The sequence below is a fragment of the Misgurnus anguillicaudatus genome, chromosome 4 (genome assembly GCF_027580225.2).
Source record: "Misgurnus anguillicaudatus chromosome 4, ASM2758022v2, whole genome shotgun sequence".
NCBI lineage: Eukaryota > Metazoa > Chordata > Actinopteri > Cypriniformes > Cobitidae > Misgurnus > Misgurnus anguillicaudatus.
In genome coordinates this window covers 32,467,380-32,494,534 of record NC_073340.2, presented here as the reverse complement: position 1 = coordinate 32,494,534, position 27,155 = coordinate 32,467,380, and the positions used below count along the sequence as shown (strand labels likewise).

At 37.6% G+C, this 27,155-nt stretch overlaps 1 protein-coding gene across 5 annotated transcripts in view; it reads right to left on the bottom strand.

The window, feature by feature from the left end:
* LOC129420438 (cadherin-18) overlaps nt 1-27,155 on the bottom strand; it is a 340,672-nt gene that overhangs the window by 59,801 nt on the left and 253,716 nt on the right. For all 5 annotated transcript variants that reach the window (XM_073867160.1, XM_055175343.2, XM_055175341.2 and 2 more), the window contains 2 exons: nt 25,320-25,439; nt 4,035-4,202 (listed from right to left, as the gene is read on the bottom strand). In XM_073867160.1, the coding sequence (XP_073723261.1) occupies nt 4,035-4,202; nt 25,320-25,439 (288 nt within the window). The remainder of the gene's footprint in view (nt 1-4,034; nt 4,203-25,319; nt 25,440-27,155) is intronic.

Genomic DNA, 27,155 nt, shown 5'->3' with positions numbered 1-27,155 from the left:
ACATAAGCAGCCCTTGAGAAATCTTATAGCGCACTATAATGAATGTGAAAACAGCGAGAAGGTTCCCTGTGAAAAACGAAAGCAGAGTAAGAGAACATTACAACAGCATACAGTACAGTTAACCTTCAAGAAGTAATGAGGATATTTGCGGTGGATGACGAAGAAAGAGAAACGCGAGGTCAAGTTATTTTGGTTTCTTTTTGCCAACATCTAAAGCACAATAATGAAGGAGTCCTTCAACGTCTCCAGAACAGCTTTAGAAAGTTCAGTCTGGGGGCGAACACTTGGAAGTGGATATTAAAGTAATAATTTTCTTTCAAAAGGCAACCTAACTAACTATTTGATATTAAATCTTACCTGCTGAATCATACAAATTACATATGTAGAAAATCAGGTCAAAGCCGCTATAACTCTGTGTTAGTCTTTGGGAAAATCCATCTTAAGCAGGTACTGTAGCTGTTTGGTGCCAACTGGTTGGTCTATGACAGGGCTAGTCAACTGGCGGCCCATGGGCCAAATGCAGCCCGCCAATCATCTTTATCCGGCCTGCCGGTCATCTTTGTCTGATTTAAAATCATCGTGGTTACTTTAAAGCTGCCGTTCCATGAAAAATTACGGCCAATAAACTGGAAGGAAAGTCAGAACGTGGCTGCATGGGGTGCCAACCATCTGCGAGTGCATAATTTTCAGATCTGATTTAAGCTTTAGATGCATAAAAATAAAATGGTGCGACTACACCACATGGGACTTACCAATTGTAATTTATGTTTTTTAGTGTGTTCCATTCTGTGTGCGAGGTGAAAATTATTAATCCTTTTTTTGTTTAACTTAATTAGTAACCATTGGCATAATGCATAGCCGTTTATTGTTTCATTCATTTGCATTCATTTATTTATTCCACTATGGTGAATTTTTGATACTGCAATTGTTTTTAAAATATATAAAAAATATTAATTTTCAGTAATTAAAAGGCAAAATACTGAATACAAGATGTGTACATCTTTTTTATATAACACTTTACTTAAAGAGGACACATGCCATGAACATAAAGGAGATTTTATGCACGTTTATGACAACTGTCATTAAGTGTCATTCATTCAAATATGTCATTTTTAATGCAAATATGACATTGTTTGAGATTTTTTTGTTATGACAACTTGACATAAACCAACATATCATAACTTATCATGACAACTTGGCATTACCAAGACAACATAACTGACCACTTTTGACCAGAAATACAAATTGAATTTGTCATAAAAATGTCATTAAGTGTTAATACTCTGTCATATAGTTTTATAACAGTGTCATGAATATTTTTCTTGACCTCAACTACAGGGGTACAACTATAATTTGTCATTAAAATGTCATTAAGTGTTAATAATCTGTCAAATTGTTTAATAACAGCATCATGAATATTTTTCTTGACCTCAACTACAGTGGTACAACTATAATTTGTCATTAAAATGTCATTAAGTGTTAATAATCTGTCAAATTGTTTAATAACAGCATCATGAATATTTTTCTTGACCTCAGCTACAGTGGTACAAATATAATTTGTCATTAAAATGTCATTAAGTGTTAATACTTGTTTAATAACAGCGCTATTAATATTCTTCAGTTCATAATTTTTTAAGTTTCCTCCATGTGTTTAACAAATAAAATCAATCATTCAATAATAATAATAATAATAATACTAATTAAAATATATAAAATTATACTTTATTGCATTTGGAGACCGATTTACCTTAAATTATATGAAAACAGTACAATAATGGGTTAAGCCATGCAGCTTTGGGTCCGTATCACTGAAAAAAAAACAGTTAATTACATTAAATTAATTAAACTGATTCCATGTTTTGTTAGTTTTTTCTTCTATGTCTATGTATTGTGCACATACATAAAATTAAGTATAATATTTTGACATGTCTGTTGCATTTTGTTAAGGTATTTAAAATTATTTGACCCATAAAGCTAGGTAGTTTCTTAAGTTTAATAATTATTCTGCTAAGTCATGTTTATGACAGATTTATGACTGATGTATTGGTTAATGTCAAGTTGTCATAACAAAGACAATTCAAACAATGTCATCTTTACATAAAAAATGACACAATTGAACAAATGACACTTAGGGCCCTATCTTGCACCCAGCGCAATTGACTTTGTCCGTGACGCATGCAACATTCGTATTTTGCACCGGCGCACAGCGGGTTTTTCCCTCCACAGACGCACATCGGCAAACTAGGGAATGAACTTGCGCTCCCTGTGCGGTTCAAACCGGTGCAAACCATCCCTGATGCTATCTTGCAGTTTCAAAAAACAATTGCGACATGACCAAAAAAAAAAAAACTAGTCTAAAGTCAGTGGCGCGTTGCGCATGGTTCATTATGCTATTTTAAGGGCGCATGCTTGACCATAATGTATAGCGTGCACAACGCGCACACACTTTGCTTATCTAATCTACACAGATGCAACAGTTATTTTTGCAAATCATAAATTGTTACAATAAAAATATTAACACATGAGATAAGGGAAATCATAGTGGTGAGCATTGTGGTGATAGTTTTTATTTATTGTGTGGCTGCGTTAAAAAATTCTCATGCAAATAACGATTAAAATATTTTCATAAGTTTGTTGTGTGGCTGTATTACGTTTATTTTATGTAAATAATAATTAAAATGTTTTCATAAGAAACCTTAATGTATATGAACTTGATTTGTAAGTGTACTTTGGGGTTGGACCTTGCTTGCGTTTCTTGGGTCCGATTTCAAAGCCCCCAAACCCCCAGAGGGTGGACGCAGCGATGTCCTCTGCTGGCGTCAGGTCATGTGTAGAGGCAGATCCACCTCCCGTTACACGGCGTGCCTGATTTATGCTGGCAAGCTTGGGATTCCCCCGTCTCCTGACATCATTGTAGGGCTCGGGGCAACGATGGGGATGCCAGCTGATGAGACAATTGTGGCTATTTCCTCTCACGCCTGTTTAACCTATGCTGATTTGGGCGGGTTTCTCCTATCCCCATACAAAACAACTTCTCTGTCTTTGACTGCTCTTACAAGAACGTGGGTCTCCCCGCCATGGAACTTGCGCTCTTGCGTTTAAAGGGAATGTTGGATAGCCTTCTGATTGGTTTATTTGACATTACGCCTAAACCACACCTATGAATAATGAACCTACTTCAGACCAACCCCTTATTGATTTGCGCCTGGCGCAAGAGTTATTTCTCCCGCCGGGAAAATAGCAACAGCGCCCAAGATCCGCCCACAAAGTCACTTGCGCTTTGCGCTTCGCACTTGCGTTTCAGATCGTTAAAATAGGGCCCTTGATGACAGTTGTCATAAATGTGCATAAAACCTCCTTCATGATTAATAACACATGTCATGTCATGATTATGAAGGCGTCATTATGATCACCCCTTCAAGTGAAGTGTTATCGTTTTGTAGTGTATATATATATATATATATATATATATATATATATATATATATATATATATATATATATATATATATATATATATATATATATATATATATATATATATATATATATATATATATATATATATACACATATATGAAATATAACAAAAAGTAACATCATATGTAAGCCTACAGCATTTTTAATAATAATAATATATATTAAAGTTTGGTATGCATCATTTGGCCATTTATATTTTTAAAGTCTGGCCCTTAAAGAAGAGTAGTTGAAGACCTCTGGTCTACGATGATTGGTAGAAGCAGAAAGACCAGCAAGCCAGCTTGTTTAAGCTGTTTTTAGATAGGTTTAAAATGGAGGCTGATCTACCAGCCAATAACCCATCGGACCAGATCAAAGGCAGCTGTTGTATTTCAAAACAAAGATGAGCTTACAGCATAAGCTGGATTTTTCAGTGGGGGCATCATAGGTGTAATATTTCCAAAATGTAGTCTACATGGCCCACCAGGTTTGGTAATACAGCCAACCTAGAACGACGGACAACCAGTTCCTAATGAAAACAATATGTTATCAACTTTGTTTTCAATGTTACTCACTCTGAGGGAACTTGGGTGGGTTGTCGTTGACGTCAGTGAGTGTGATGTTGACCGTGGTGGAGCCCGACAACCCGCCCACTTGACCTGCCATGTCTTTTGCCTGAATCACTACTGAGTAATGTTCTCTTGCCTCTCGATCCATATCTGCCAGGGCTGTCCTGATGATGCCTACGCAAAAACAATAAAAACACAACATTATACACAAATATCATGCAAATGGGTAGGAGCATAATTCACACTGTAAAGATAAGGGTTATGCGGGTGAGTTTACCACAATGAGTCCTTGGCACACTGCAAAGTGTCATTGCCCTTCCAAATCCCTATTAGCCTTAGCTAGAGTCAAAGTCCCTTTGGGAAAGGGTTTGCAACGTCTCCGGGCAATCAATTACACCTGACATCAACTGTAATATAACTTTTTTTTTTTAAGCTCAATTTGCATTAAAACACCTTTGTAATATTGTTTTAGCTCCTGTGCATGCACACAGGTATACAAAGCCTCTCCCCCAGACAATCATCAGTCTTTACTGATTGATGATTGGTTCTTAAAATCGAAAGGAAGGACTTCCATTACCAGAGCGGCCATATTTCAGTTGAATTGTCCCACATTCATAGTAATTGAAGTGCCACATCTTGTTATATTCAATAGCTTTGCTATTACCTTTATTACCTTGTATTACCTTGCTTTATTATTTGGTGAAGAGACTCTATCAAGATCTCTTCTTTAACTAGATCGTTATGCCATGAAAAATATGAACAGTGGGAAATGTAAGCGAAGGCTTTCTATCTCATTGCTGTCATGGGAAAACAATTTAGACATTTGATAAGAGGTCTTATTCGCAATTCTACTCACAAATGGGCTGTTAAAAACCAGATAGGCCACATTTGACCATTATTTTTCTATTAATTGGAAAGTTAAATGGTTTTTAAAGCATTTTTTCAAACTCACAGACAGTTATGCTGTTTTACCGTGGCAGATGGCGACACCAAACACATCTGCATACCAAAATTTGTGCAAAAAGACAGTGCAGCCATTTTAGACTTTTCACCATCAGCATAAAGTCTGATCCACTTAGCAGCTAATTCTCAAATCATTGACGAGAGCGTCTGAGCAACATGTTAAGGGATCAAGGATAAATAAATCTGAAAAAATATAATATATAATAAGCACTGATTATTTCACAGACATAAAGCAACCTGAAAAACAGTACAATTATCTCAATGGATATCTATTTTTTTACAACTACAGTCAGTGTCTGAAAAAAATAGAAGCACGCAAATATCTACTAAAATTTACTTGTTTAAAAAGAAATGAGTAATGTTCACTGTGGTTAGCCCAAGAGCATCCCCCCAAACCAGCCTCAACACATCGTTAATCTGAATCCTCTCTTCTCATGCTTCTCAATCTATTGTGTCGCACAATGTCTGTCATCTCCATGGCTCTCAATTTATTTTTCTCTCCCACTAACATCCCCCCTCCTCCACCTCTTCGCCATTCTCTTTTAAGCTAAAGCCCTTGCCGAAGAAAAACCAGCAATGAAATTGACTTTTTACAGAATCAAAGAAATACAGTTTTTACATTCAGAACTATATTCAAGCAATGAAACACTATGTGAGAGGTTGTAATACATACAGTTGAAAGAAAAAGTATGTGAACCCCCTGGGCCCACCTGGACCTCCCCACAAATTGGTCACAAAATGCCCTCTGATCCTCATCCAAGTCACAACAACAGAGAAACACAGTCTGCCCAAACCAACACCGCACAAACACCATACGTTTCCATGTTTTTATTGAACACAACATGTAAACATTCATAGTGCAGGGTGGAAAAAGTATGTGAACCTTTGGGTTTAATAACTGGTTGACCTTCCTTTGGCAGCAATAACCTCAACCAAACGTTTCCTATAGTTGCAGATCAGACCTGCACAACAATCAGGAGAAATTTGGACCATTCCTCTTTACAAAAGTGTTTCAGTTCAGCAATATTCTTGGGATGTCTGGTGTGAATCGCTCTCCTGAGGTCATGCCACAGCATCTCAATCGGGTTGAGGTCAGGACTCTGACTGGACCACTCCAGAAGGTGTATTTTCTTCTGTTGAAGCCAATCTGTTGTTGATTTACTTCTATGCTTTGGGTCGTTGTCCTGTTGATTTCGTCCATCCTCTGTTAAGCTTCAGTTGGCGGACAGACGGTCTTAAGTTTTCCTGCAAAATGTCTTGATAAAAATTTTGGAATTCATTTTTCCATCAATGACAGTAATTCGTCCAGGGCCTGAGGCAGCAAAGCAGCCCCAAACCATGATGCCCCCTCCACCATATTTCACAGTTGGGATGAGGTTTTGATGTTGGTGTGCTGTGCCTTTTATTCTCCACACATAGCGTTGTGTGTGCTTTCCAAACAACTCAATTTTGGTTTCATCTGTCCACAGAATGTTTTGCCAGTAGTGCTGTGGAACACCCAGGTGCTTTTTTGCAAACTTCAAACGTGCTGCAATGGTTTTTTTTTGGACAGCAGTGGCTTCCTCCGTGGTGTCCTCCCATGAAGTCCATTCTTGTTTGATGTTTTACTTATTGTAGATTTGTCAACAAAAATGTTAGCATGTGCCAGAGATTTCTGTAAGTCTTTAGCTGACACTCTAGGATTCTTCTTCACCTCATTGAGCATTCTGCGCTGTGCTCTTGCAGTCATCTTTACAGGACGACCACGCCTAGGGAGTGTAGCAACAGTGCTGAACTTTCTCCATTTGTAGACAATCTGTCTTACTGTGGACACATGGACATCAAGGCTTTTAGAGATACTTTTGTAGCCCTTTCCAGCTTTATGTAAGTCAACAATTCTTGATCGTAGGTCTTCTGAGAGCTCTTTTGTGGTTCACATCAGACAATGCTTTTTCAGAACAGCAAACTCAAAACTGGTGTGTGTTTTTTATTGGACAGGGCAGCTTTAATCAACACATCCAATCTCATCACATTGATTGGACCCCAGGTTGGCTGACTCCTGGCTCCAATTAGCTCTTGGAGAAGTCATTAGCCTAGGGTTTCACATACTTTTTCCACCCTTAACACCCATGTTAACATGTTGTGTTCAATAAAAACATGAAAACGTATAATGTTTGTGCGGTATTAGTTTAAGTAGACTGTGTTTCTCTGTTGTTGTGGCTTGGATGAAGATCAGAGCACATTTTGTGACCAATTTGTGAAGAGATCCAAGTAAGCCCTTATTTGAAAAGGTCATGAATAATAATGTTGTGCTCTGCTCTGATTGGCTGTTTCAAAGAGCAGCTCATTTTAGTAGCTCTGTGTGTGTGTAAACAGACCTTATGTTCGAACCTGGATCAGATGAAGATACCGAATTTGAGGAATGATCAATTATTTGGAGATTGTTAATAGATGTTTCTGAGCGGTAAGTTTGTGTTTTTTTCAGTATGGACCTGCAAACTTCAGCATAAATGCTAACATATAGCATTAACTAGCATATAGCGCTAGCAGTCACAACTTTGTTTTTAGCATTGTAACAACATTGTACTAATTTAATGTTAATTTAATTTTAATGTTGGGGCATACATCTCGACTGTAACGCCACAGAGATTGGTCTGTTTTCCTTTTTGCATGCACAAGTTTACATTAGAAGGAGGAAACAATCGTGTTTGAGGCTCATAATATATCATTACTGTGTATTCTTTATCTATGCCGGGGTAAACACAGTTTTACATTACCTTTTATCTACCTTTAAGCACAGCACACTACAGAGTACTTACAATCCTTTTACCTGTAATGATACGCACAATATGAAACAGCCTTGAGTGCCCCCATACAGCATTTTCATGACACAAGTAATTAAAGGAAGTAATTTGATGTGACATCCTTACAATAGAATATACTGTATAGTATCTGGCAATTAAATTACTGTAAGGATAATAATTGGTCTGTGAGTGATCTATGCAGTGATTCACACTACATAAACAGTTATTACACAATATAGCTGTTATTGAATGAGTCATTTTATTTTCATACTCCCACAATTTAAGTCTTAATATACCAGATGTAATTGTGTAGAAGTGTCCATCAGGCCATATATACTGTATCATACACATTTTCTGCTGTCACAATATCACACATAAGTAAATATATACTGCAGTTTCCATATGCTGAAAAAAGATTAAACCTACAGCTGACACCCTTAAGCTATTTCTCAATGGCTGCATTCGAAACCGCATATTTTCCAACTGTATAGCATGAGAGAAACAGTATGTGACAAAAGGAGTATGCCCGAATTCACAAAAGAGTAGGTGAAAAATACCCAGATGACCTACTTCTTCTGGCTGGATTCTGAAATGGGCATTCGAAAGACACTTTACTATCCCACGAGGCCATGGGAGAGGATTTGTGAATGGAGATCACATGACACAACTGATGCTGACAACGTTACAGAAAAAAACTTCTAAAACCAGCCTAAGCTGGTTGGCTGGATTTAGCTGGTCTCCCAGTCAGGTTTTAACTGTTTAAGCTGGTGTAAAGCTGGTTTACAGGTAAAGGGGTTTTGGACACTTTTAGCTGGTCATGCTGAAAGAACAGCTGACCCACCGGCTTAATCCAGCTTGACCAGACTGGAAGCTTGGCCAGTTTGGCTAAGCTGGTTGGCTGGTCTTAGCTGATTTAAGATGGAAGTAGCTGGTTTAAGCTAGTCCCAAAAAACACAAACCATTCCCCTAATGCTCCCACATGATTCAAATTTGGTTATTTTTGGAAAATGTTCCCAAAAAATTTAGGAACTTCCCCTGTACAGTAGTTTCTTTTTAAGGTTTTAGAAGTGTTACATTACAGTACCTGCATGTTTCGGTAAAGAAAACTTTCATGGGGAACAAAAAAATGAACATTTAAAAATTAGTTTTGGGAACAAAAACTAACTTTCTGAGAAAATTCCTAAAACCATAAACGAACGTTCCGGGAACCCAAAATTGTTACCTACCTGGCAAAGCTGGTGGGTCAGATGGTTTTAGCTGGTGGCCAAAAATAGCAGCTAAAAATGGCCAAACCCCTCTAGAACCAGCCTGCCAGGCTGAAAGACCAGCTAGAACCAGCTTAGCCTGGTTTTAGCCGGTCTTTTTAGTAGGGAATGGCAACATGGCAAATATTAGTATGTCCAGATTTCATGCATACTATATAGAGCATACTTTTTGAGCTTGTTAAGTATTCACTTATTCAAAGTACATACAGAGTATGCAACCCAGTCTCACAGAGTTGTGTATAAATAACACGAAGTGTATAAATCGTGCAATACATAAGCCAAATTCCACTTTGGCGTGCATATGATACACCAGTCCTTCCCATTCACTTAAACGGCGCATCTTTTTTGTTGTTTTATTTATTGGTTTCTAAATTTTTTGCTATTTTCTTACCATTTTCACTTGGGTTTAGGGTTAGAACAACTTTTTGTTATATAAAAATGACATCCTAACCCAAACCCCAATTCTAATCCCAACTCCAAGCGACCATGGCTTAAAAATAGACAAAAACATGGAGAAACCTGTATAATAAATAAACTCCTAAAGCAAATCTGTAATCTAACCCTAAACCCAAGCGAAAATGGTTTAAAAAACACAAAAAAAATTGAGAAACCAGTAAATAAAACCACAAAAAAGATGCACCCGTTAAGTGAATGGGAAGGATTGGCGTATCATATGCACGCCAAAGTGGAATTTGGCATATGTATTGCACGATTTTTACACTTTGTGCTATGTATACGCATCTATATGACACTGGGTATTAGTATGCCATTTCGGATGCAACCCCTAACTCTGAGAGCAATGCCTTTAACGTGTTATTTTCTTACAGTTATGCAAAAAATTAAGTAAATTATACATTTCTGTAAGTCTGGTATGCCATTTCATAGAAATATGTGCAACACAAGCTAAATGTTTTAAATAAAACTTAAATAAAACAATAGAACATTTCATTGACCAATCGCTCTGCATTCATGACCAGAACAAATAGTTTTATACAAAAAAACAAACATACATAAACACAGGCCTCAAGTCAAGATGCTTTACTTTATCTGTGATTCAATCCAGACAGCCCACGAAACTCATCCAGACAGGCAAAATATGTTCAGAATATTGGATTTTATTTGTGTCAGGTTTGAGTGATGTTCACTAAAGCTGGAACGGCAACAACAATCGCTCTTTACAAAATGGAAGTGTTATCAGACGATCCGATCCTGCTTTATAATGCTTGAAAACAATAGCTTTAGCAGCCTGCGGCTTCCATTGATAGAGGGGTCTGAATGCGACACGCAGTCAATACACGCAAGCCATTAAAGAAAAGATTGCAGATGCATAAATAAACAGACTGGGCGTTTTAGTCAGGTGACAGACCGACATGAATTCGGCACGACATTCGCAGCCTTGTAATTGACTGATTCATTTTTCACTTTAATTTATGGAGCGCAAACAGAGAGGAAATATTGATTTGTCATTATTATGCTGAAAAGTGCTTTTGAGTCAACCATAAATAACCATCGCTTTTCTCTTTTAGTGACTGAAGTCACCCTGAATCTTTTTTTAAACATCTGTTTTGTTTCATTTCCCTCACAGTGATGAAGAACCAAAACACAATTGAAACGAATAATGATAGCGGCATCTGTTTTCGCTTTTTAAATTAACAAAGCATCAAGTTGACAGGCTCAGGATTAGCTGTCCAACATTAAACGTGGGTCAATCCATGAGCGACCGAAGGCATCGATATTATCAGGCAGGCAAGTGACGTTGACCACTGTCACGTCAAAAGGCTCGAAACGAGAACAGAAAGCGCTAGGGAAATATCAGGATGTGACATACAGTGCAGAAAATACCCAAGAGAGGTCTCTCACAATATCGGGACATATTTCTGTACTGGAGTTGAAGAAAATGTCAGGTGTGTTTGCAAGCATTTTTTATGATTTTCAAAAAAGTTTAATGCCTGCAGAAAATGTTCTTCTTTAAATATATAAACATACAATATATCAAATGAAAGAACAGACCCACTGCTTTAAAAAAAAAAAAACTTAAAGAAACGTCTCATCCTATCTTCATTTGTTCTCTTTTCATCACTTCTCAAATATGGGTAGTTTTTAAAAAAAATAATAATTAAATAAAAAAGCTGATATAATTGCATTTTTGTAAAGGACTTTTGTTAGTAATCAGATTCAGAAGTTTTTACTGTTTTTGGCCTTGTGTCAGTGTTTTATAAGTTAGGTAAGAGCACCACAGTGGATAATAATGGAAATATGGATTGCCGTAAAAAGTCGTCATTAGCAGGGAAGTTTTTTTCTTAATTGATAACCAATCAATGTCAGGAGAAAGTGAATACATGTTCATAATAAATTGTAAATAGAATACCAATTTAGCATTTTTAAGCGACCTAGTGGCAATTTTGGAAACTTGTCATGATAGCTTACACTACAGGAACATATTTTTGTGATGTCATACTAAAATTTGAAGAGTAACTTCAGGACGTGGGACTTTGAGACCACAGTGGACATCTATACTTGTTTAATGAAAACAACGTATGCAGTTATGGTGCTTTTCCATCGCATAGTACCCCACGGTTTGGGTCGGGTCACCTCACTTTGGCTTGGTTTGCTTTTCTATCTAGTTAAGTAACACTTCGGAGTGGGAGGGATTATAGGCGTGTCTTTATATTTGCACTGCCTACTGATTTGACATCATACAAGTGAGAGCGTCGTTGTACATTCCTATACATTCATTTATTTCTCAGTCCACCACAAAATTAATATTGACCACCAAAAATAGATGTTTGCACATTGCGTTTATCACATGACAGTTTTTGTACAAACACCCGTGGCGTCAGTCAACATGCTCCGCTGAGCCTCATTTAAGTAACATTTAAACATATATGCGGATGTGTGCGTCGCGAATGTGCCACCACAAACCGCAAGTCTGGAAAAAAATTGGTGTTCCTGATTCTCAACCTGTGGATGTTTGGGAACTTATAGCAGAGCACAGATGACAACATGTTTGCTCAAGACAGCGCAAGCTAGCATGAAGGTAAAGCTAATATTTTACATTATAGCGATGACGCTGGTAGTGACGATTCTCTCAGACCAATCGGTGATCTACAGTGTTTTCGCGTCACGTTTTGGTATCAGCTCAGGTCACTTGGAACCCTGACCGAGGTGGTACTAAAAAAAGTATTGGGTACTACGTACTGCACCCAGTGGAAAAGCTCTCAAAAGTAAGCTGACCCAAACCAAACCGTGGGGTACTATGCAACGAAAAAGCGCAATTAAACTACACTATACCTATGCGACACACCAAAGCAGTTTTGTTATTTGTTATAACATGCCAACAGACGCAAAGTTCCCAGATAGCAAAAAATATCCGCATGGCTTCTTTATGCCGCCAGCCCCAAGCTGTCGGCTATAGGTGCGTCCCGCTGGCGGGGATGAAATTTTTGCCGCCGAATACGTCACTCCCATTTGTTGCGAGATGCCGCCAGCATGCAGCCGGCGGACCAACTGCTTAATTTATGCAAAAGCGGCTGCCGCCGGCGGTCCGCTGTCAGACCTGTTTGCGATTACGCCCTTATGATGCTTACTGCCTCCAGAGCACGGCCGGTGGTCCGCCGACTCATTGCTATCTGGGTTACTTTTCAATGCAGCCTTAGACAGTGTTTTAAGTAGTTTTGAATGCAAGATTATTTAAAAAAGAACAACTTTTGGCATTAAACAATTTCATATTCAAGAAGGATGTTTGGATATGGCAGGACATGATAACCACGGAGTTTTATAGGACCAACCAGCGAGGCATCGCCATCGACGATGTACAATTAACTATTTATTAATATCATTAATTCGTAACGCCCAATAAACGGCTCTGGGCATTCGTAAACCATGCCTCAAATACGAGAAATTGAGCATATGGTTCCCAGACCACGTCTCATTCTCTATGAGACTGGTCTGGTGTTAGCCATGCTATCGCATGATCACATCACTTAAATCACTCGCATCCAGTGTAGACGTGATCAAGACATTCACCACCATGTAATAATGCTATTAGTAATTAGTTTTCCTTTTCTTTACTTCACTTGCCTTCACTTTAATTTAAGTCTTTATCAATCAACACTATGAGTATTGTAATGCAACAAAAGTAGATTGCTCCCACTATAATAAAACCAATCTTTCCCAACCGTAAGTGCACGATGAAGTGATGTTTGCAACGTCAATACATGCTGTGTTGCGTTGCATTCTCACACTTATCAAATCGGTAGAAAATGCAATCGACAAGTTTTTTAACGTAATTACTGATTATCAAAACAGGACTACATGGTAAGCACATTACAATAAGGGTACAAACAAAAGAAGATCCCAATACTACAAAAGATGTTTGTAAACTTTCCAGAACGAATCTCTAATTCATTCGTCTTACTTTAATGCCACAACTTCATTTTTGCCCTGCCATCACTTCTGCCCCAGTGGTGATCATAAGCTATTACCCCAGCTGAAGCATTACTTTAACCCAGGATCCTAAGGCTACAGAAGTCTCTGGCACGAAGCCATTCACTCCATTAAAACAACACAAAGACTAATGCTGTGACCTTTTCCTCATCCGTCAGCGGTGAGAGAGTGTCTCTCTACAGCTATCACTCATGTTTATTGTGCGTGCTATTGAGGAAATATAAAACAGGGTTGCTGTAAATGTGGAAAGTGTGGTATTTGTTATTAGGATGTATAAAAAGCTTTCAAGATGCCCCCAAATAACAAAACCGTAATGCTTGCACATCACCAAGGTCTTTTTTGAAAGGTCCCGTTCTTTCTGTGTTTTTTGAAGCTGTGATTGTGTTCATGTTTCACGTGTAAAAAACACATTTTTTTTACACATTTACTTATCTCTATAGTGCTGTTTTCACTGTCCTAAAAATTGGCTGATGTGTTCCTTGTCCTATGAAGTCCCTCCTTCAGAAATACGTAACGAGGACTTTTCAGTTCGGGTGGCCCGCCTAAACGGGGAAACCCTACCACCTTAACTAGGTCAAAAAAAAGTTCAAAAAAAAAAATTAGCTGCAAAAAAGCCTGTAAAGTCCATCTCGGAGAATAGCGCGGACGCTCTTCACACACGCGCGCCACACAGCCGAAACGAGAAAGACGTGCCTGTTGTATCGATATGATTGTTGAGCGCTCTTGCTCACATTATTTATGTGCATTATTTACATGCTACAGTAGTTACACCCCTTTAAGATAATGTAATTAATAGTGGGAAATAATTCGTTTTTACAATTTTTGTGCTATCTATCATCGTTTGCCACAACATCTGCTTTAGTTTGTGTTTATTAACCCTTTAGTTTCACTTCATCACGCAGCTATTCCTGGTAGAGGTAAAAACATTTCATTCATGACTAATCTAGTATGTGTTCATTTTCTATCATAGTTTTTCAAAAATAAGTTTTATTTGAGTGTTTTATATAAAAATATTTTAATTTTCAACGCGTACGCCCGACCCTTTGATTGCCACACCCCCCGGTCCCACACCCCCGCCCAACCCTACCACCTTAACTAACACATTTTCTGTGGGAAACCCTGGATTGTGTGGTTTGTTTAGTGTGTTGTGATTCGACAGCAGCTTAGCAAAGCTGGCGACTGACGTATTCCTGTGGGCGGAGTTTAGTCAAAAACTCTTGATGTCATTCAACCGGGAAGTAGACGGCTGTAGTTCAAACCGACCGTTCGCTGTAGGCTTTGAAAGGGGACTTCTATATCACCTGCCAGTGAACTTTGAGCTTTATTATAACATTACACACTCACTAAAGTTTGAAAAATGGGATCAGGAAGAACGTGACCTTTAAGAAAACAGAAAACCACACTCAACTTTAGTCCTGTTTTAGCGAAGCTGACGCAAAACAATTTGCCTTAACTTCTACTTAACTGTTGTATAAATATAGTAAGAAAATTCACAAATTGCACCTGTTTAACTCTGACTGTGAAAATGAAGCCCATGAGAGACAATTTTGAGCCAAGCACCATTACTTTCTCCTCATACTTTTCCTCAAAACAACCAGTCTGGTCTCTATGGAAACCAGCTAAGCCAATTCCACACAGTCATTGAGGAACAAGTGGCAAGCCTGACCTATGGTTAGCTGAGTGAACAAAATTGTTAGCCTTTCACTCGTGTCTCTCTCTGCCCTTATGCCTGTCTCTATTGACTATCTCTCTCATTCTCTCACTTTTCACAGGCTGTAAATTTCAAAAAGAGGACAGTCTTGGTAAGCAAAGGGGATTATGGGAGATTACCTTTGGCCCTGATTCTGGCTGTTCCAATATAACACCGTGAGCTAAAGTCAAAGATAAAACAGTTCACAACCAATCATCAACTTTGATTTCATCTTCAAGAACCCTGTGTGTACTTCTTAGAAGTGTAACCTGGGAAATTAAGTGACCTGATAGTCTAGATACTAAGTTTGGGACACTGTTAGAAGCACAATGTTATGGTTCACTAAAGTTACTCATTTGTATACAGTAATGGCCATAAACCACCATTAGATTTGTTGTTTTTGCAAAAGTATAATGAGCATATATAATTATTTCTCAGTCTCTTTATTATAAAACAACCAGAAAATACATGGAATTTGTATTCAGTGCAACTCTGATCTGCTCCCTACTCTTTTTCGAATGACATCCTGGGATTTTTAATGACCACAGAGAGTCAGGACCTCGGTTTTAACGTCTCACCCAAAGGATCTTTCTTTATTTATTTATTCTTAATGCCATTCCAGCATCTATAACTATCAGTGTTGGAGTAACGCATTACAAGTAACGTGCATTAGGTAATAATATTACTTTTCTGAAGTAACGAGTAAAGTAACGCATTACTTTATAAATGTACACATTAATATTTGAGTTACTTTTTAAAAAAGTAATGCGGCTTACTTTTCAGTTTAATTAATTCAATTTAAAAATAAAATAATGTACTGAATTAAAATGAAATATTAACGTAGAATTAACGTAGAAACTGAGATGGCAGGCCAGAGTTTGACATTTTTGCGATATGCAAAACACCTGCAAGGCCTGAAAGAGATCAGCCAAGTAAAAAAATGTAACGCAAAAGTAACGCAAAAGTAACATAAGCATTACTTTCCATGAAAAGTGCCTAAGTCAGTGGTTCTCAAACACGGGGGCCACGAGATGGTGCGAGGAGGGCCCCAGTTTTATCACATTTTATAAAATACATTAATTTATCATGAATTCTGTGTTATTAAACCTAAAACCCAACAGCACTCCTTTGTATTATTTAATGGTTTTTTTTATTATTATTAAAATGTTAAGTTTTAGAACGTTTTTTGTCATAAATTTTCTTTGGGGGGGCTGCGAATGAATGCACCGTACACAAGGGGGGTCGCACGCTGAAAAAGTTTGAGAACCACCGGCCTAAGTAACAAGGGATCGACCGATATGGATTTTTCAGTGCCGATGCCAATTTTTGTTTTATCAGCCTTAGCCGATGACCGATACAGGATGCCGATTTTCTTGAGCCGATATTTGGAGCCGATACTGCTTTTGCTCACTCAATTTGCATCATAAAAATGGCACAATGATGAAGCCAAATGTTACAAGTCTCAATTAATAAAAGTAACATTTATTGAACTAAAAAAAAACAATATTTAACAAATAGTAAAAAAGGTGAGGGTGCTATGGAACCATGAACTGCACTCTTGCCGATACACATAAAACTTGCAAATATCGGCCCGATATATCGGCCGGCCGATATATCGGTCTATCACTAAAAGTAACGCAATTAGTTACTTTTTTGGGAAGTAACTTAATACTGAAATGCATTACTTTTAAAAGTAACTTTCTCAAACACTGATATTCATGACAAGAACCGGTTAATCCATACACAGGTTGTTCCATACTAATTAATCCATACACAGTTTAAGGTAGGGACAATTTGATATCTCCAGTTCACCTAATAGTTCAGACTGCATTAAAAGTAGTCGGGTCACAGATCTTTTCACGCTGCATGACTATCTGGGGTAGCGTTCAGTCGCTGCTGTTTTCACACTGCACAATGGATCGGCGACAGGGGGTTTCACACTGCATGACTTCATCATAGGAAGTATCGCTGACAACTTTGTCCCGGTCCGCAAACTACGTCTCACAACCAAATGCACGCGAGAAGTGAAAAGGAAACAACGCAAGGTCATGTGTGCAAGACCGGATTTCTCATGTGAGATTGGGATCATAACTCCTCCCCAAACTTGCTCTCTCAGCTGCTCTCTATTTGCTCTCTTATTGGCTGTAGGTCATCGGTGATGTTATTTTCACCTTTAAAACACATTTCACATCGATTTTGAATCGCAGACAGGTTCAGATATCTAGCATGCCAGATATCTCACGGGTGTCTGCGACTCGTCTCCGATTGCGTCTTTGATAGTTCACAGAGTTTGAATCATGAGCACCGATTTGCCTGTGATTTCAGGCATTTGTCGTCGATTTCTCATGACTTGTCGACGAGTCAAAATCAGGGCTAAAATCGTGCAGTCTGAACTCGGCATAACTTGCATGTTTTTGATCTGTGGGAGGAAACCGGACTACCCAGAGTAAACCCACATTGAGACAGTGAAATTTTCACACAAAAAAGCCACCTGACCTAGCCAGGGCTCGAACCAGAGACCTTTTCGCTGCGAGGCAACTGAGCCACTGTGCCATGCCGTGAGCTTCTCTTACACTTAGAACAATATTAGGAACCTAATTTCCAATTCAAATCTAATGACTTCAGGTCTTCAGTCTCCTCAAAATTGCACTTAATGTCAAGGGAAGCAACACAAAACATGCAGAAATTACTTTGCATAAAATTGTTGTTTTGTTTAGAAAATTATTTTCGCAGAAAATGTTGTGCATATATTTCCTCAATGTTCTGTTTGTATATTAATAAAGAGACTGAAAAATAAATATGGATGTTATTAAAGCTTTGCAAATAAGACAAATCATGGTACTGCAGTTTTTATTTATTTAATTTTTTAGTTAATTTCATTAGGGGTGTGACGAGACACTTTATCCACGAGACGAGACATGAGATTGGGTTCACGAGAACGAGATTAGATTTTCATACTTTTTAAAAAATCCTCAATGATAAAATAAATGAATAGAAAACTGAAATCACATTATTTTGAAATTTTTTAACTAATTTAGGACTGTGCCTAACAATTATTTTGCTAATTGATAATTAAGTTATTTGATTTTTTTTGGTAACAAAAATATACCCATGTAAGGCTTTAAAATTGCATAATAATACAGAAGCAATAATAATTTATTCAAATAAACTATCAAAACAAATAAACACAAAAAGTATTATGTAGGTAGCCTTTGTAATAAAAAATTACAAACATTTTGAACTCGTCGCAAGAGATCTCGTCACAACCCTAATTTTAATACTTAGGGCCCTATTTTAACGATCTAAGCGCATTGTCTAAAGCGCACAGCGCAACGTCTAAATGGGCGTGTCCAAATCCACTTTTGCTAATTTAACGACGGGAAAAATGGTTTGTGCGCCGAGCGCATGGTTGAAGGGGATTGGTCCTATTTTTATAAAAATAGCAATGCGCCAACAATGCGCCTGAACACACCTCGTTTTCAAACCAGATCGCCCATGGGCGCAAAAGGGGGCGCAAATGCATTTGCTATTTAAACAACGCGGCGCTAAACGTGAAAATTATAATTGCGCAGGATGGAAACTAGCAAAAGACACTTGCGTCGCGCATTGCGCTGCATTGCGCCGGGTGTAAGATAGAGCCCTTAATGTTTAAGGTAAGCATGTAGGAACTGCATTCCATTTGTAAAAAAAATGACTAAAATAAATTCAGTTCGATGCAATATGATAAATAGTGTGCCTAGTTTTTGTCTAGAGGTAAAAATAGTACAAGATGAGTTATTAATATGTTGGAAAGAATCATTGTCTAGGGATTGCCTTGACAAACTGACATGCTTTTCTAAATTGATCGGAACAGGAAGTTGAACTAATCCTTCCTTTTAGAGATCTGTGTCAGAGAAGCTCAAATCTCAAAGGCTAAAACCCAACAGACTCCCTGATCAGCAGAGAAATTAGCCTACATTACCGCATATATGTGTGTGAGAGAGACTCTTTAAGGACTCTGATTTCTGATTATTCCCTGAAACCTCATTCAAGAAATCTGGAAGGTTATAGCAACCTGGAAATGGTCTTTAAACAGTAAATACCCTAAATATTAGCAGCACTGTCTGCATTCTTCACATAAATCCTTTCCTGGCCAAGGCTTTGATATTCTGTCTGGATGCATCTGTTGACCCAATGACCACAATCATCCATTCCAACACAAAACAATGCTGCTGCGCATTTCATATAATCAAAGTAAGATTTACTATTGACAAACTCTCTCTCTTTCTTTCTCTCTCTGTTGAATTGATTTATGCGGTCCCCACTGCATCACAGGGTGCTTTAACTTAAGTTTTTAAATCGTGCTTGTCATCTGCATTTGTATTCTCTGACATTCTCAGAGAAAGCATTTAACCACCAATTACCAGCAAAACCATTCGATAGCACATTAAAGGGTGAAGGTGATAGTATCTCATTTCCAAGAGATGATTCGAGTTTGCCTACAGCTCTGAGTGCAGATTAGGTGAACAGGAAATAAACACTGCTCAAGTTTATAATTGCACCCTTTCTGATTGGTCATTTATCCTGTAAACTGTATTTCGAAAACAACAATCATTATTCTCAGCCTCTGAATTGCTCCCTAATTGCTCCTGCTCATAGTTTGACTTGCTAAAACAAAGCAACTTTTACAGAAAATCAGAAAAATATCCAATATTTGTAGGTCATTCTTATTTTATGCAGTACTTTTCATTATATACAGAGGAATCAAAAGGTCTGAGACCACTAAAAATGGTTTGTTCATTTGTGACCCTGTCTGTGAAATCCAGGTTAAAATATCATCGTCTAATGATACATTTTGATTTCAATCATTGACATGACCTTACTCAGTCAATAATAAAGATATCAAGGTTATATTGTCACAGAATGTTCTTTACATTATGTAGCCTGACTTTATGTAGAAAACAGTGAATCACAAAAATAATAACTATAAATTACACTCACCTAAAGGATTATTAGAAACACCATACTAATACTGTCTTTGACCCCCTTTCGCCTTCAGAACTGCCTTAATTCTACATGGCATTGATTCAACAAGGTCCTGAAAGCATTCTTTAGAAATGTTGGCCCGTATTGATAGGATAGCATCTTGCAGTTGATGGAGATTTGTGGGATGCACATCCAGGGCACGAAGCTCCCGTTCCACCACATCCCAAAGATGCTCTATTGAGTTGAGATCTGGTGACTGTGGGGGCCATTTTAGTACAATGAACTCATGTTCAAAAATCCAATTTGACATGGTGCATTATCCTGCTGGAAGTAGCCATCAGAGGATGGGTACATGGTGGTCATAAAGGGATGGACATGGTCAGAAACAATGCTCAGGTAGGTCGTGGCATTTAAACAATGCCCAGTTGGCACTAAGGGGCCTAAAGTGTGCCAAGAAAACATCCCCCACACCATTACACCACCACCACCAGCCTGCACAGTGGTAACAAGGCATGATGGATCCATGTTCTCATTCTGTTTACGCCAAATTCTGACTCATCAGACCAGGTAACATTTTTCCAGTCTTCAACTGTCCAATTTTAGTGAGCTTGTGCAAATTCTAGCCTCTTTTCCTAATTGTAGTGGAGATGAGTGGTACCCGGTGGGGTCTTTTGCTGTTGCAGCCCATCCGCCTCAAGGTTGTGCGTGTTGTGGCTTCACAAATGCTTTGCTGCATACCTCGGTTGTAACGAGTGGTTATTTTTTTTTAATCAAAGTTGCTCTTCTATCAGCTTGAATCAGTCGGCTCATTCTCCTCTGACCTTTAGCATCAACAAGGCATTTTCGCCCACATGACTTCCGCATACTGGATGTTTTTCCCTTTTTACACCATTCTTTGTAAACCGTAGAAATGGTTGTGCGTGAAAATCCCAGTAACCGAGCAGATTGTGAAATACTCAGACTGGCCGGTCTGGCACCAACAACCATGCTACGCTCAAAATTACTCAAATCACCTTTCTTTCCCATTCTGACATTCAGTTTGAAGTTCAGGAGATTGTCTTGACCAGGACCACACCCCTAAATTGCATTAATAAGAAATTTAACAAGTGTTCCTAATAATCCTTTAGGTGATTGTATATTAACACTGTAAATTATACATTGACATAACGTGTCATTTGGCAGATAATTTTCTTCAAAGCGACTTACAGTGCATTACAAAGAATACATTTTATCCTTGGGGATCAAACCCATGATCTTTGCGCTGCTAATGTAATTCTTTACCAATTGGCTGCAGTGAGTAAAAACATGATATGAAATTGAAAATGTCTTGCTAGCTTATTTAGTATGTTCCCCTTGTGCTTTATTGATAGCATGCACATGAGCTGGCACAGGTTTGCCAAAACCTGAGGATCCATGTTATCCCAGTATGATTTGAAAATGTTCCAGACAACATCTTTGTGTGCTCTAATAGAAGCAAACAAATGTGACCTTTGTACAAATTAGTTAACATATCAATGGGCCACATTTGCTTGTATTTGATCACTGACCTAGAAATAAATATTTACACCGCACAGATTCAATCCAATCAGATACTAGTACTGTTTTTTTTAGAAATGCATATTATACACATTTAAAAAGTAATTGCATATTGTATATATATATATATTATAAAAATTATTTAAAATGTCAATTTGTATAACTAGAATATCAGTGTTCTTTAAGATTTACTAATCACAGCAGTTTTTATGAGGACATATGATAGGTATGATTTGATTGAGCAGGAAACATGTTTACAAAACGCACTTAGCGGGTTTTGCATCTGAGCTCTTCATGTTTTCCTTTATTACACAAAACTATTAAGTACGAAAGGCTTTAATGCAGGGCGCCACAAAAGCGCTTATGCACATCCCGGGCACAGTATGATGCACTCAAAGCATCCTCTCACGGGAACCATCATTCCACAACGGAAAGTTCATAACCGCTAAAACACAAAGAATAGATATTTTATGTGCTCAGCACAAAGTGTATCAAATCCACTCAATGCTTTATTGAGAATTTTTTAATCAGATGTTTACAAAAAAGTGCTTTAACCCAGATATCGTATTAGCATCACTTATATCAGATCACTAGGTTTCTATTAGATGTTTAGTCCCAGAGTTTCAAACTTTATTTCTTAATATACTAAATAAAATACTAAACTGTTTAAAATTATTTTAAAGATATTACAAACCCTAACTCTAATCTAGTTTTTATTGAAATAAACAACACAATCTCACAAAATTATGTACATAGTGACATAATTTTTTTATTCTTTTTCATGATACTGTCACGAATTTCCGCATTTTTTCGTGATCGTATCACAAATTTCTGTTTATGTGTCATTGTTACGTATTGGTTACTCAACTGCTTTTTCCAATTTTCAAACCATTTTCACTTTAGTTTAGGGTTAGATTTGGTGTTTCCGTTAGGATAGCACTTTAAATATTGGTTTATACTATTTTTTTCTCATTTTTTTTTATATTTTAAAACCATTGTCGCCTGGCGTTGGGGTTAGAGTTGTGTTTGGGTAAGGATGTCATTTTATGTAAATCTAACCCTAAACCGAAGCGACAATGGTAAGAAAATAGGATAAAACAGTTGAGTAACCAGTACGTGACAAATGACATATAAACAGAAATTCGTAATACAATCATGAAAAAACACAAAAAATCGTGACAGTATCACAAAAAAAGAATCAAAAAATTACATGACTACGTAATTTCGTGAGACTGGGCTGAAATAGACTGTTTGAGATAAATCGAGAGATTAAATACCCGATATAGACGTTGACAAAAGAACACAATTGATCCACTAATGTTTCCTTAATGGATTCACAAATGCACTAATATATACAATGTATATAGGAAGAAATATAATACTTAAAATATGATACTAAAACAGCACTACGATCAATGGCAGATCTAAGCTAGAACATACTGCAACCTATACCCTAATTCACAAACACATCATTCAAAATAAGTCCTGAAATGTGTATCACGAAAGTAAAAGTGGTCAGCTAATATTTTATACTCTTCAAAACAAAGTAATCATGATAATCTCTGCTCATATCCTCTATATATCTTAAAATAGGATATTTGCGTCCCTAGTATTAAATACCGCAAGAAATACTTTGTGACAGATTGAAAGTGAAGTGTCACTAACAGGCCAATGTGTTAAAGCACGACTGAATCAATCTCTTTCTCTCTCCCTCAAACAATCCCCTTCAACGGCTTCTCGTGTCTTCTGTCTGAATGCATTAAGTTCTTGTACACAATCTGAAATAAACTCAGTCTGGCAACACCGATAATGTCTCTCTCTATAATTCCATTAAGCATTTCATTTCTAAAAACTCACAGAAGTCACTGATATGCCTCTGTGCTCCTGACAGCTGCACAAAAACAAAATGATCCATATAATTCCTCCCAAAAATTGGCTGCAAAATGTTCACATATCTGGACTGAATGCATTAGCGAATGTGCCACACTGTCAGTGCTGATTGATGGGATTTGAGAGCGCATGAAGACAGGGATTTGGGATCTTTATCTTGTCTGAGGTTTATTCAACAGCTAACAGTCAAAAGAATCACGGTGAACGTTTCAGCACCTTGGACAGCGCCAGCATGTCTATGGTGAGCACTTTAGTTCAGCACCATGGACAGCGCACAGCACCATGGACAGCGCACAACTGTACAAGCCTACACACATACTAACACAAAAATCCATTTTCATTTGTTCTTTTACTTTCTTGAGACAAAACATACTGCCACGCTTTCTTTCTTTCTTTCTTTCTTTCTTTTTCACTCTTTTATTCTTTCTTTCTTCCAAACATATTGCACATTGATTAACATTTAATGGTTTCTTGTAAAAGCGCTCAAACAATGGTCACCCTTAATGAACAGCAGATCCACCTCAGAGCTCTCTGAATCTCTTTCTTGCCACCGCTGTGTCTTTGAAAGTCTTTACACAATGTTCTCTTCACCTCATTCTCAAGGGATGCTCTCCATTATAAAGCCGAGATCCAAACAATACAGCACAACATGTCAGGCTCTATTTCTGCACAGCAAAGGACGCTGGTGGTGCATTGTATCCCTTACATCTGCTTCCTACGGACACTTCAGAGTCTTATATGAACAATGACAGAGAAAAGCTATGGGACATGGTTTTAATTGTACGCCTACTTGACAAAATGCAACAGCAGCCTTTAAAGGTTCACCCAAAAATGAAAATCATTTACTTATACTCATGTTGTTCTAAACCTGTATGAATTTATTTTTCCTGATAAACACAAAAAAGACATTTTGATAAATGACGGTAAACCTACCCAGTCTCACGAGGTTTCGTGATATAATAACATTATTTTTTCATTATTTTTTCGTGATATTATCACGAATTTCCACGTTTTTTCATGATCATATAACGAATTCCTGTTTTTCTGTGATTATCACGTATTGGTTACTCAACTGCTTTTTTCTACTTTTAAATCATTGTCGCTTCGGTTTAAAGTTAGATTTGGTGCTTGCATTAGAATGTCACTTTATACATTTTTTCTGATTTCTTTTTTTATATATATATCGCCTGGTGTTAGGGTTAGAGTTGGGTTTGGGATGTCATTTTATGTAAATCTAACCCTAAACCAGAACGACAATGGTAAGAAAATAGGACAAAACCGTTGAGTAACCAATACGTGATAATCACATGAAAACAGGAATTCGCTATTTGATCACGAAAAAATGCTGAAATAATATAATAATATCACGAAAAAAAGAATTAAAAAATACGTGACTATATAACGAATTTTCGTGAGACTGGGCTGTGGTAAACACACAGCTGATTGTAACCATTGACTTTCACAGTAGGAAAAATATGATGGAATTCAATGAGTACCGTCAACTGTATGCTTACAATCTTCTTCATCATCTATCACAATACTTCCATAATATTTGTTTCCTGCTATGGAAGTCAATAGTTATGACAGCTGTGTGCTTACCATCATTTATCAAATAACTTATTTTGTGTGTATATAAAAAAAAGGTTTTGAACAACGTGAGGACGAGTAAATTATTTCATTTTTTCGGTAAACTACCCAGTTTCCCAGTTAAAATCAAAAATGTTTTGAATCAAAAAGGTGATCATGACTTTACCTGTTTTGGGGTCAACCGAAAAGTACGGCTGTCCGTGCAGAACGCTGTAGACCACCCGTGCGCTGTTTCCATATGTGGGGTCGTCTGCATCCGTCGCTGTGACCTGAAATACTGACATACCTGTGGAAAGAAAGAAGATTTGTGTGTTTTCGAAAGGACAAATGAACAAACCTAATTTAGGGTTCCCACACCTTATTCAACTTCAAATTCAAGGACCTTTCAAGGACTTTCCAGGTCCAATACCCTCAAATTCAAGGACTAAATGTGGGGAGACATTTCAAGTGAGAGCAAGATTACATCGTGTTACCTTTTAAGATACATTGTTACAGTTCCCTTTCGAGGAAACTCACGCTGCGTCACTGCAGTGACACTTTGGGGACGCCTCCAGGGGTAAGTGCATCTGAATGTGTATATCAAATTCAACCAATGGTGAGGCTTAACGACAAAGACAGAGTGACGCGGGAGCCGGGAAGTATATCTCTATCTGAAATATTGCCAAATTAGGCTTTACATGTACACGGGATTTATTGCAAGAGAGACGCAGCTTATCTTTCCCTTTTCAGGAACTACAGTTACATACGTAACCAGAGACGTTTTCATGTGTCAAACACAACTATGCAAAAAAGCAGTTTGGTATGAATCAACATTCACATACAGAAGATATAAGCATTTAATGTGAATAGTTTATCACGTGTGCTTAAAAAGTCTAGATTTTTTATGATATTATCCTACACTACACTGGGAATAATAAGGATTTCCCCCCCCCAGAAAACTTCTTGCATAAATAGATATAAGCACTTTTAATGACCTGTATCTATGTATGTATATTTTCAAGAACTTCCCAGGGCCTTGATCCCCCCCCAGATTCACAACTTTTAAGGATTTCAAGGACCCGTGGGAACCCTGCTAATTGTGGTGAGTGTGGGTGAGGAGAGACAGACCATGTAGAAATGTCAATAGATGATTGTTAAATAAAGTTAAATCCCAACATACGGGGCCACAGAAAACAGCTGTGGCATTTTGGCACCCCTGCACTTTTAGCACAAAAATCTCATGTCTGTACATACTGTGGTTTAGTAAACACCATGCATATTTAAATTGTCATTGTGTTTTAGGCAAACACTCCTCCTTTCCGTGTAAATGAGGCTCATTATAAACAGTGTCGGATGTAAACAACAGAACTGTTTACACTGTTCTGTTGCCATCCATGAAAAGCTGGAGGTAAAAGGAGGTTTATTTAAAAGACAAAGTAAATATTTTAATTCAGAGGGTTCAATTATGAGCAGTATAAACATTCAATACAACTTCAAAGAATAAAATGCATGGGGTGAGAGCGAAATGTCTGTTTTGGGTCACACAGATTCTCTAACGTTTGCTTTGGGCACACCAGTGTTTCTCCACTGTTCTGTAATCTCTCTTTGCAGTTTTTGCCTCATGTTACATTCTTTCTTACTGTACACTGGTCACATCTCACACAGGCACATATTGCTTTCATTACAACTCACGAGATTTAATCAGCATTGTCTGTTGTTAATTTACTGCACATACCACCGAACATGAATGTTGTTTTGAGGGTTTAGGCGTAAAGCAGGATTATGGAGGTGGTAAGAAAGATCGTTGTTACATTTGAATGCAGTCTAATTCTCGATCTGCTGCAATTCAGTGCAACCAGATACTAAATATGCTGAAATAGCACTATGAAATAATTATTCAAATTAACATCTTTTCTATGCAAATCAGACCTATTATAGATATCACCTCATTTCCCAGCACCATGTGCCCGGTGCAATTAACACTGCACTGTTTATACATACAAAAAGCAGATAAAATAAAAAT